Genomic DNA, 13,054 nt, shown 5'->3' on the forward strand with positions numbered 1-13,054 from the left:
CCTGACTTGCTATCAGATTGCAGAGGTGGAGTCTAATGAGGGCTGGTGTGCATCTGACCAGAGCTTAGGTGGCTTCACCCTCTGCAGTCAGGAAAGTTTGGATTCCAGATACTTGCAATGCAGCTCCCTCGAGATTCATCCTTGCCTTTGCCAGACAGAATGCTGTCTCCAGTGCTTCAAGAACCAATGCGGCATTTGATAAAGTAGTTGTGCGATTACTACTTGCATGAAAGATATTGAGACCTCCACCACATAATGAGTCATTTTGGGGGTAGCTGCTTGGATTCAGTCATGGTTAAGAGTGCACATGGGATTCATTCAAAGAAAAAAAAGATGTCTTACCAGTAACCGGTGTTCTTCACAATGTGTAGTCCACATATACATTTGTCTTCCATCTGCTTCTCCTCTCTCCTCAGAGTCCTTCCAGGTATGAGTCCTGTGATTGAGAGGTAGAATTGTTAGAATGTACATTTGGGCTACACTTCTCAAAGAGCATCGGTTACTGGTAAGTAACCTTTCTTTTAGTTTTAGATTGTTCTTAAAGAAGAGCTGAAAGAATCATCACCTTTTTGAATTTGCACTGCTTCTGCTTCTGTCCTGGGGTCAGAACTCAATTACTGCTCTGAATCGCACCCACAGAAGTTAAATGAAAAAAGGTCCTAAGATTAAATGATCCATTAAAAAAAAAAAAGACTGTTCCCTGGTGTACCTTTTCTTTTTCCGTTTAGTTATTTAATTATACAATTTTCCTCATTGCCAAAGAGGTAATTACTTCTGGCCACGTATATCCACAAGTGGTTTTGTGAACAGTATGTTGATGGGTTAATATGAATCATGTTCTTTTAACCTTTCACACTCTGAAAAACCTATTATTATCAATTTGCTGAGAGTTACCTTGCAGAACTGTCACAAATAGCAACTATCTCTGGGCTTGACCAGCTCACTGGTAATGCTGCTTGTTACGATTAACTTTCAACATGTTTCGACATGAATTTTTCATGCTTCGGTTATTGAAAATTTTTTCTGAATGTCACCAAAGTATAATATATGCATTCCCCTAGGTGTTTGGTAAGCTCTTCGTATTTTGTATTACTCAAACTAATCATCGGTGGAAACTCTTCCTATACTCTGAGCTTGCTTACTTAGTGCATAATAAAACCACTACAAATATGTAGTGGGTTATTTTACAAAACTATGAGAAAAACAATTATTATCAAGAAGGAAAAGTTAAAATTATGTCTGCCAGTAGGCTTACAATAAAAACAAAGATTCCTTCGCCACACAAGACCCCTCAAATATTGACATTTGATATTTTTTATATTTAAACGGTATCAATGACATTTTCTTTGCTTTTCTTGTGTTCCATGAATAATATTCATTAACTTATTCTTGACCTATTTAGCCCTTAAGAACTTAACAAATTATGCGAAAGATGTAGTTTAGGATTGATAATGGGAGGAATTATTCTAAAGTTCTCATTCCAGAATGGTGTAACACACTGACATGAAGCTGCTTTGAGGTTGTGAAGTCATACGGTATGACGGTTTAATGTTATGTGGAGTGTCGTGGTTTAACCCCGGCCGCCAGCTCAGCACCACGCAGCCACTCGCTCAGTCCCCCCTCACCCCCATGCGATGGGGAGGAGAGTTGAAAAACGTAAAACTCATGGGTTCAGATAAAGACAGGTTAATAGGGCAGCAAAGGAAGGAGAAAAAAAAAAAAAAAGGAATATACAAAGCAAGTGATGCACAGCACAGTTGCTCACCCCCCGCAGACCACCAGTGCCCAACCAGTTCCTGAGCCGCAATCTAATCCCCCAGCCGGTTTCCCCAAGGTATATGCTGAGCGTGACGCCATATGGTATGGAATGTCCCTGTGGGCAGTCGGGGTCAGTGTCCCGGCCGTGTCCCCTCCCAGCTCCTTGTGCACCCCCGGGCTCCTGGCTGGCGGGGCAGGGGGCGAAGCCGAAAAGTCCTTGACTCGGTGTAAGCACTGCCTAGCAACAACCAGAACATCAGTGTGTTATCAGCAGTATTCTCATCCCAAATCCAAAACACAGCACTGTACTCGCTGCTAGGAAGAAGAATAACTCTATCCCAGCCGAAACCAGGACAGGGTGTCATTTCAAAAAGTGTGCTGGTTTTGGTTTAGTGTGTTTTTATTCACCTGAGGAACTTCAGGGGAAATTTCTTCTCCTTTTTTTCTCATAAGGAAATATTTTCTGTGTGACAATTAAACACTATGAAAAGAACACATGCATTTTGTCCTTTTCCAAACTATTACTGTGGATAGCTGTTTCCTGAAAAATCAGTTGGTGCTTCAGAGTCTACCTGAAAAGAAATATTTTTCTTAATAACTTTTAAACTTTTACATTTATCAGTGGCGTACATGATTTTACCTGGAATGTAACGTAATTAATATGAATAGACAATCTCGATAGCACTAAGAGATTTCTTTAATTTCGCTATCCCATTTTCATCTCTTCTAACAAATCAGCTTGAGAGATTGCAAATTGAAGTTATTAGTGATTAAAATGTTGCGCAGGAATGAAACCGTTGCTCACGCAAGGAAGCGTGCACGGGGGGTGGCTGTTGGGACTAGTGTAGCTGTTGTGTTTCCCCACAGAGGTCCTGTCTCTGGATGCCGTGCAGCTGATGCCTGAAGGGGTGGGCGCAGGCTCTGCGGCTGCATTTCTCTTAGTGCTAGTCCCAGTCCTGACTGCTGGGCTACAGCTGCTCTGAAACAGTCAGACGGCTCCTTCCAGTAAAGAAACGGCCTTGTGCAAAGGTTATTAATTCAGGGTGGGTGAAACACCGTCCATAGTAAGAATAAGTCATTTTGGTACAGCATAGTTTGCCTTTGAATTGTAAGTTAATTTAATTTGGCCATCATCTTAGTTAAATATCTATGCACCAATTAAAGTTTCGTCTAGTATCGTGAATATATTTCCCCTTAGATTTATGAAAACAATTATGTATGTAATTTTCCAAACTGTCTGGTGAGAAGTTTCAGCATTTAAGCATAAAAGAAAAGCGCTCTGTTGAAGAGCGCAGCCATAAGCTTTACATTTCTTTGTGCCGAGGTCTGATTGCAGTCATGTATTAGATCAACGGAAGCAGTGCAGAGCAATCGCTTTTTTCAATTACTGATGGACAGTTTTTTCTTCAGAGGAGCCCAAATCCTTTACTGAGGTTGATGTGAGTTAGTTCTTTGAAATCAGCAGAGTTACGCTGATTTACATGAAATAGGATCTGGCCTATAGTATGTGGAAAGTAATCAACCTCCATGCATAACTAATAGGTGAGATCCTTTGTAGCTGTAGCATACCTTTATTGTGACTGATGAAGCTAGAAAAACATTCATGTATTTACCTTTCATGGTCAAACTAATGTAGTGTAAGTGGCAATTATGATGGGCCTTGGTTTGGAAGTGGGTATAATGCAAAATCACTTGGTGATTCAGTTGTTCGTGGAAGTCAGTGTTTGCATGTGCGTTGCTAGTACAGACGAAGGAGAAATGTTCCTACAGTACGCGATTTAAAAAGCAGTCTTAAGCTTGCAAAAGCAGATTGCAATTAGAAAAAGAGGCTGAGGCTTACCTTGGTTGAAAATTTTCAAAAAACTGTAATGATTTTGAGTGCCTCCCTTCTTTGATCTCTAATTTGAGATTTTTTTTCTTTTTAATAAGACTCCTTAAAATCAAAACTTTTCAGATGTTTAAAAATAGGCTTGTTGGCAGAGAAGAATTAAAAATAAAGAATTCTGTGTTTTGTTTGAATATGGAGATGGAAAACCAGCTTGGAGATCCCCTTGCCACACATCATTTCTGAAGCATGCTTGCCAATTTTGCTTCTACCTTTGGTACACGCTTCTCAACTCTTGCGTTGGGAGCATCAGTGACCCTCTGAGGCAAAGGGTTCTGCACAGTTTTGAAACTTACGTTACGGTACTGAATCCTAAAGTGTAAAGAAATAAAGATACCCCTTGAAAATCAAAAGTTCTTCTCTTTTTATACAGAAAAGTAGCTCTGAATAGAACATCTGGATAAACCATTTCAGAATCTTTACGTTAACTGTTAAAGCTGAAACTTGTAAATTTAATATGTAAAGAATGTCACATACCGCACTATTCCACACTGCAGTATCCATTTTATGATGAGACAGGACTGAAAACTAAATTTCAGGTAGTTTAAGCACTCCTTACTTTCTTATGCCCTTAATTCTACGTTTAATGTTTAACGTGCACACACATGTAAACGAGCTCTAATCGATACAGGCATTTAATTGGGGATTATCTCCTAGCACACGATGTATGTGTGTACATTCATGTCATTTATTTCACTTTTACAGATAAGTCATTTGTAGTATAAGGTATTCTTATTAAGATCACAATCTTTAAAATGCGTTACTTGCAGTAAGGACCCACTGCTTTCTGAAATTCCACGGCTTTTAATGGCAATGACTTTGTGGCAAAAGTACACCTAAAGTAACTCCAGGATGGGTACGCTTTCAGAGCGCTGCTTCGAGGCAATGGTGCACAAGCCTGTGAGGTGCGTACCTCCCAGAAATACAGATGGATTTGGATTAGGAAGGAGCCTGTAGGAGGATTGTTGGTTATTTGCCGGGAGAGGGGCAAAGGACTCTCCCGACGGCGCGGTGCAGGTGGGGTGCCGGATGGGGGGTTGCCTGTCTGTGCCTGCGGCATGATCGAACAAACCTTTCCACAGTACGGGACCGATTGTCCGACTCTCTCGGAAAAGGGCTTTTCCTCTTTTCTTTTGTTAAGTCATGTTTAGCTTTTTTCTTTGTAGACAGCCCTGTGGTGGGTCCATTTCCTCCTGCAGTCCTCCAGCTCCTCACCCTTCTGTAACACCAAGATGGGAGAATACCAGTCTGTGGGCTGGGACAGCTCTCTCGTGTTGTACCGACTGAAAAGTTAAACCAGTCTGTTCGGAATTACTTAGTGGGAAAAACAGGAATGCAGCTTCCACAAGTATCTAGTCATCAGTTCCCCATTCCCACATTCAGTTCACTTTTAGGACATGTTTACATGTATAATTAAAATGCCAATTTTTTTTAACTCTTTCCTTTAATTTTGTCATTTAGGTTCACTATTAATAAATGTATTATTTTAATCTTTTCCCTAACATTTCTACAGAAATGAATTTTCAATAATCTTAGAGTATTTCTATTCCAAAACTTAAATGTCAAATAATAGCATTTCTGTTAACTACACTGAAAACCATTAGGTCTTTCCAATTTTTTCTGTTTTCTGTCTTACAAGCTCTAACTTTGGTTACATTATAGCCAAGGCAAAATATCGGTATGTCCTTTGTACCTTTAGGGTATGACATCAGTAGTTTTAGATTCCAAATGTGGAATTCCACTCTTAATGTGGAATGCCCTTAATAAAATATTATATTTTAGTACAAAGTGAGAGAAAATAAAGATACAAAATGGTAGCAATTTCAGTGTGATCAAGGGAAACACGCTAAACACAAATCTTTAAAAGAAACTATTGTGAAAATGAAGGATTCATGTTGTTCCAATATTATCATTTACAGACTGAAGAACTTACCGTTCACTTTTACTAAACTTAAAGAACTTGCAGCTTTGTGGCTTTCTGACAACCAGGTAATGACTTTCAATATTCGTATTTTCTTTAGTAAAGTGCTGGGGGTCTTAGCAAGGGCCGTAAATGAAACCTAGAATTGAATACATGGTTGTAGTAGAATATGAGAAGTGTTTGCTCCCAATCCAGCCTTATACTTTCGTATCAAGTGTAGATCCTTCTGGCTGTCGTTTATTAACTTGGAAAGATCACCTTTGCAGGATTTATTACTTGCATCTAGCTAAGCTTCTATATTCTTACAAAAGTAGTAAATAAAGGCCGAAACTATCAAGAGAATGTTTTGTAAATAGAAATTCAAGAGGTAAGACTTTGTTACCAAGCTTGTTATTAGTTTGTCCCATCCTTTGCTCCATCTGTGCCCCATTCTTCTTGTCTTCCTTTTCCCTTTCCCTGTCCATGCTTCCATTTCGGCGTATTTTAAACTCCATTAAAGTCAGCGGGAGTTTAAACATGGAAAAGATGCACAAGAACTCTTAGTCTTCTTTCGGAGAAAACTCTCCTTTCAGTTCCTTTGAAATTTAAGAATGCCTTTCTTCGTTCCAAGGTTTCACTACTATGTATTCTTTAGGATTCTATTTTAAAACCAATTATGTAGCATGAACACTGAGACATGTAACAGTTCAACCAGGCTCTGAGCACCAAAATGAGTCTCGATCATTCCCAGGATCAGTGGATAGAACAATTTTGCACTTCCATAATTTAACTCTAAATGGAGAAAAACTCAATTTGTACAGTCTTAGAAATGTTCGACATACCTAACGGTTTTTGATAATCTCAATAAATTCTCATAATCTCATCTTTCTCACTTTGCAGTAATGCCTCTGGTCAGATAATACACCTCTTTAACTGAAGTTGAGGAGGATAATTCTTCAGGGGCCAATTATCATGCTACTGGAAATTAATCCATCCTTTTATCCCCATGAAAAAGCCACAGGGACTGGTGTCCTGCAGCGGACGCCTGCGCTGAGCACTGCTGGTTGCAGAGCAGCTCAGAGCAGAGCCCGTGCCTGTCTGTGCGGCACGGCACGGCAGACGGGGCCGTTTCCTAGTCGAGGTGTCAGACCAAGTCCCTGCTGACTCCTGGCCAGTGCGTACCATGCCGCCGTGCCCTCGAAGCACAGCAAAGCCAAATGGAGTGCAGGCAGGTGTACACTGGTGCCTGCTTATTGCGCTGCTCCTTACATGTACTTCTTACTTTTATAGCTGAGCAAAACGTTTTAAAGTTGACGGTAGGGGAGACTAAGTGGGAGGGATAATAGAAAATTATGAGTAAGTTTTAATGTCTTAAATTAAGAATTTGTTTTTCCGCTCTAATTTCCATTAGAAAAATAACATTGCATGACGACTCAGCCAAGCCACAGAACATACACTTCCTTTTAAATACAGTATTTTTTCAGCATTTTGACTTTTCTACAGTATAGCATAATTTCTGTTCTAGGAACTATGACAGTCACTCCTAGATGCTACATAAGAGCAAAGCAATAATAAAAAATAATCAATTGAAGTAAAACACAACATTAACATCTGAATATTCAGAGTGCCTGCAGGTAAATTCTCCAGTATCTTGCACCAGGTTTACCCTCTGATGAACGATCGGGAATTTACTCCTCGTTAGCTCTAGCTTAAACAGATCACAGCCACAGTGGGGGTGTTCTAACTGTGTAGTTGCAGCTCCGTTCTGCTGATCTGATCCTTTAGCTTCCTCACTGGTTTGTCTCTGAACATGCAGTCAGTACTGCAGATATTTAGTGTTCTTCTGTTGATCCTGGTAGGAATTACAGGAATTACAGGAATGGGAGAGGAGGCATTTCCACCAGATCAATACTTGATGTAGTCCATAGAGAAGTTTATTTTCATACAGAATTTTAGTTAATCTTGCATTTTCGGTTTACCAAATGCTAAAGTCCCGTCTCAGTTACCAGACGTGCTCTGAGTTAACAGTTCTTTGTGTTGCCTTTCCTGCGCAGTCCAAGGCTCTCATTCCACTGCAAACTGAGGCTCACCCCGAAACAAAGCAGAGAGTACTGACTAACTACATGTTTCCCCAGCAACCCCGCAGTGATGAAGGTAAAACGCCATCGGCAGTTCCTACAAAGGCAGGAGCAGTGCTTGTTTAGGTAGTGAAGATAAAACGGAGGGAGGGCGAGGAAGGGGTCTCAGACGTGGTTCTGTGTGTGCGGCTCATCCGACACGTAAAGCCAGTGGTGCGCACGTAACAGCCTGCGTTTTGTCATACGCAAAGGAATCCATTATTCTCAGGCCATCGGATGTACATTTTCTTAAACACTTTTATTTTCAGCTCAATGGCTTTGTATGAACCATTTGAACCGGGGAATGGAGCGTGCATGGGACAGAAATTCTGGGATACGCTCAGGCGGTTGGCCAGAGCCAGCTCACCCTGCAGAGACATGGGGCCCGTCTGAGAGCTGGCGGGGCAGCTCCTCGATGGGTGAGGGTCAGAACCGTGAGCCCGACAGAACTGAGGGTCTACGTTAAGTTAGAGAGTTTTCAGACTCCCCCTCCGCTCCAGATCTGCCCCGAAACCCTGTTGCTTCCCATCACTCTCATTTCAGTTTTAATATTAAACTCCACAATGGTTTATCAGTTACTGCTCCCATCGCCCCCCTCAACAGCTTTAAAACAATAACCCAACATTACAGGATCAACTAAGAACGTGTCTTTTTAGATCATTTCCAATCTTCTGCCGAGTGCACTAATTGCTTGTTCTTGTGCATTGCTGTTTGCAATTCAACCGTAGATTTCCAGTCTGACAGTGATAGTTTTAACCCTACTTTATGGGAGGAGCAGAGACAGCAACGTATGACTGTTGCCTTTGAATTTGAAGAAAAAAAGGAAGAGGAGGAAAATGCAGGGAAAGTTAAGGTAAGTTCTATTTGATTTATTCTGTAATTTGCATATTATGGACAGGGTCCAATTTACAGATCTTGAGTTGAACTATTTTTGTGTTCTAAATACCCAGAAAGTACTCGTCACCACGTTTCGAGTAGAGAAATTGAGGAGGAATAGTGTATCTGTTCTCCCTGAGAACATTCCCAATTTCTACTTTGACTGTTGTTGTCTAGACAGCAAAACTTGGATTTCCTAAGTCCGTTCAGGCCCATAGCCCTGATGTCAGGTTCCTACTGTGACAGGTATTTTGTCACAAAGACAAAATTAACACAAAATGTTGGGAGACTCAGAATTAATGTCCAACCACCTAGTTCTTTAGATGTATTTAGATCACGTAGGGGATTCCATATTTGTCTCAAAGTGGACATCAACGAGAGCTTTGCAACGTCATGGAGTTACACAGGAATGTGCAGTGGAGGGGGTAGCTCTCATCAGTTTTGTAACCTACCAAAAATGAAGATCAAAACATGAATGTCCTCCCCCAGTTATCTGAAATTAATATAATTCCAGACTTTTCAATTGAGCCCTTAATAGGTTACATTGTTAAAAGGATATTGTCAGCACTGTCTATGTTTACGTGGCATGAAAATTTGTATTTCTTTAATAATATAAAGGAATTACCCTACATCAATCGCTTAAACACTGCAATTTTTAACTGTGATAGGATACCCAACATAAAATATATTGCCAGCGACAAAAATCATGTGAGGAGATTTAAATAATATTTTACGTTTAAAGTTAACAATACTATTATTAATAGCTATTTAACTTTCCATTTAGATTTTCTTGAAAATTTTGGATTTATCTTTTTAATATTTTTCCCAATTAGGAATTTTCATCTAACTCTTGTAACCAGAGATAATGGACTCTGCTGCTTTGCCTCACAATAAGTAGATTAAACTGAAATTGTACCCCAGATGAATTGCAGGTTTATGGGTCACATATGGAAAACAGAGCATCTGGGAGAGTTTGATATTGTTCCACCACTTCTTATAAGAATTTTAACTGTGGGTAATATGACTGTCCAAATATGCAAAACAATTGACATCTTAACAATAAATAGATATCAATTTCTAAGGTCATAGAAGAATTTAATTGTATTATCTGTTATTTGCAAGCAGTATTTTAAATATTGAAATGTAATATATGAATTATATCACTTAGATAGCCATTTTGGTTTTAATATATTTCAGAACACTATGAATGACTGAAACAAATGTTTCCTTTGAGTAAACTGTTCTTGTAGAAAAAAAATAAATCCTTCATCCACTGAATGCTGTTCCTGTACTTCAGTTCACATGCTGCCATCTGCTGTATGCAAAACGGGGAGGCAAACGCAGCCAAGACACAGTCCCACATTGTCAGGTTTCCTAGAAACAGCACTTAACAAAAATAGCTGGCCCGCACCCATGCTGCGGGCAGATGTCTCTGCGCGGTGGGATCCCAGGCCCCGGCGCTCCGTACCAGAGCTGTTCAGGATGCGATGGCTGCCCGGGTTGCAGTGCTTCTTGCCGGGGCCGTTTGCTCATCCCTGGCAGCTGCCACCAAGCCGGGTCTGTGGAGCACTGTATTCCCAGAGGTGTGCCTCGCTCGGCTGCCGTCAGCCCCGCTGCAGCAGAACGGGAGACGGGCAGTCATGCTGCAGCGGGAGGAGTGGTTTGTACCATGTGGGCGATCCACGGCCCACAGCACTGCACCTCTCCTTGATGTTTTGGCTTGGCCATCTGAAGGTCAAGACAGTCTTCATCCTTTGTATCACTGCTCCTTAGTTGTGGAGGAGTCCAACACGGAAATATATTTCCTGGAGTTCGTTCTCCCTCTCATCCACAGAGAGTGGGTATAAGCCAATGTTGTAGTGCATGAGATTCCTCTGTTCCCACGTACAGACCAATGTTCTTCTCCTCCATAATGATCCTAATGTCTGGTGATCCAGAACACTGCGTTTTGCAGCTGATGCTGTAGTTATTGCTTATATAGGGAAGAATTCTTAAATGAAAAGCTAAGCAGGGAGCTAAGAGCTGATCAGATATTTCCTCCCATATGTGTACCCTGAAGAGAGCATCTCTCCTCTCTCGTTACTTACTGTGTGTACACCAGGTACCCATAAATACTTGGAGTTTGTAAAAACTGAAAGTAGAGAAATAATACTGTTCAAAGTAGACAAATAATACTGTTCAAACCCGGGAAATCTTGCCAGGCTGTGAAAGGAAAAAGATTTCCCACTGAAGGTGTGTGTGGGTTTTTCCCTATCATGGAAAACAGCCTTTTTGTGCAAGCCATGAAAAAAATGAGCTCAAATTCAATTAATATTAATAAGATAGAAATGTTTATTTGCATCCTTCTAGTATGTCTGTGCTCTTTCCCAGCAATGCCAATTCTTCTCTGTATATCAATGTATATCAATGTATATCAATGACCATTGATATACAACCTGGGCTAGTGGAGGGTGTCCTTGCCCGTGGCAGGAGGTTGGAACTAGATGGGCTTTGAGGTCCCTTCCAACCCAAACCAGTCTGGGATTCCGTGATAAACGTGTTTTAAAGAGTTACTTCAGTGAACCGTTCGCCAGCCTGTGTTCAGACACGTGCACATGAACTAAAAGCTAATTGCTGGCACCTTCTGAGAACTTAGTGTGTCACTCCATCCATGTGTTGCAGTAGGTCTTAGGGAGGTTTTAACATGTACGTTTTTTGGCAGTTTCACCAGACCTTTAAGGGATGAATTTAAGATTAACTTAAATTACAATAGGCAGTAACTGCAGACATTGGTAGTGTTTTATAAAAGCATACATAGTTTTCACTTTTTATCTTTCATAGTTAAAACTGAACTCTCAGCCAACTATGTTAAAGTAGATTTGGTAACTGAAATTGTTAATAACTTCTTACATCAAGAATTTTGAACTTTGAAAATTCTCTTTTCAGGGTCATGCTACTTTTGATGTAGCATTAAACATACAAGAGTTGTATTGACAGGGAGTACAGATTACCTCCACAATGATAAGTCTCAATCAGTGATGAAAATATCTGCGTTCTAGCAGATATCACCTACCACAGCTGCCAGTGTTTTTAATATTAAGACTCACAGTGACCTGAAACTTTTGCTGAAACCCCTGTCTATGAGTTGTCTGTCTCATGGAAGTCCTTCAGTTAATTCTTCCTTGACTAGTGCTTATTGAGGATTTGCTCTATGACTTGACATTTAGCTATGTTTGTCTGTAGACCTTACACTTAAATCATGGCCTGAATTTTGTGAAAAAGCAATTGCCTAATTAGGCCACCTCTAAATACGATTTCTTTCAACCGTAAATCAACCAGAGCTTTAGTAGTGCTTTACCGACTTAATTTATTTTTTCCGTTGAAATTCTTTATTAACATATGACATCATAGTCATACATTTTAATGTTTTATGTTAAAGTCATGTCAGAATCTATTATCTGTAATGTTTATCCTATTGTGGTTCAGAACTGTATGCTAGTATTTCATATAGTTTTATTTTCCCAATTGATCATACTTTTGCTTCTAAAATATTCCTATCAGCAGACCATATTCATTTGAATCCAGAATTACCTTTTTCCTACTCGTTAGGAATTTAAAATCCAGCAGTTATAATAGCGAGCTATTAGAAGTAAGCTGCCTTTGCTTACCGCATGTCTACAGTGAGGTAAAAGCTTCTTTGTGGTAAATGCTTCCAAATACTTATCACATGGTAAATGTGGAGTAATTTCAAATTTCACAGCCTCACGATCAGGAATAGTTATCCTGACTTGCGCAGCTTGCACTGGGAGCTGTAATTTTACTCCACCGAAGGATTTTATTGCATTTCCACCACAGATTCAGGCCCAAAGCGAGTGGCAGGCCCGGGCAGCACCTCCTGCATTTGGCTGACTGCGTTTGGTGGCTGTCAGTGCGCTGGGCGGTGGGCTCGCCGCTCCGCAGCCACGCTTTCCGGTTCGCCTCGTGAACCCAAGTTTGGCGCTTCAGCCACGACCATCTTTCACAGCTGGGGCAGAGGCGGGAGGTAGGGCGGGTTTGCAGTGGGGAGGGCAGGAGACGCCCTGCGGAGGAGAGGGCTGAGAGGGAAGCGGCTGCGCAGGCCGAGCTGAGGGGGCTGACATGCAGGCTGCCTGCGCTGCGCAGCCCAAGCAGCCTCGCCGAGGTCGCGCTGCGTTTGGCTGTGCGCTTCAGCTTCCTCGGCGTCTCTTCTCATGATGTGGTGTGATGTTCAGCAGACAAACCACGTCTGCCACGCGGCAGGTGTGAGGAGATGTCAGCACCACGTTTGTCATCTTTCCCGCTTGGGTCATCCCTGACGTGGTCGTTTGCTGCAGCATCTCCTCAGAGCAGTGTGCTGGTAGTGTAATGTCTCGCCAGGTGACGGGGGGGGTGATGTCATCCGTGAGCCTTCTCAGCCACTCTTCTTTGTAGAATTGTCTTCAAATTAGGATTGCTTTGGACCTGGGAAACACAGTGTTTCTCTACTTTTGAGTGATAAACATTATAAACTTAAAATGTGGA

General features: G+C 41.2%; 1 protein-coding gene across 6 annotated transcripts in view; it reads left to right on the forward strand.

Annotated features, from left to right (window-relative positions):
• LOC129209476 (leucine-rich repeat-containing protein 7) overlaps window positions 1–13,054 on the forward strand; it is a 107,372-nt gene that overhangs the window by 54,698 nt on the left and 39,620 nt on the right. For all 6 annotated transcript variants that reach the window (XM_054833947.1, XM_054833944.1, XM_054833946.1 and 3 more), the window contains 3 exons: window positions 5,563–5,632; window positions 7,598–7,697; window positions 8,389–8,513. In XM_054833947.1, the coding sequence (XP_054689922.1) occupies window positions 5,563–5,632; window positions 7,598–7,697; window positions 8,389–8,513 (295 nt within the window). The remainder of the gene's footprint in view (window positions 1–5,562; window positions 5,633–7,597; window positions 7,698–8,388; window positions 8,514–13,054) is intronic.

The sequence above is a fragment of the Grus americana genome, chromosome 8 (assembly GCF_028858705.1).
Source record: "Grus americana isolate bGruAme1 chromosome 8, bGruAme1.mat, whole genome shotgun sequence".
NCBI classification, from domain to species: Eukaryota; Metazoa; Chordata; class Aves; order Gruiformes; family Gruidae; genus Grus; species Grus americana.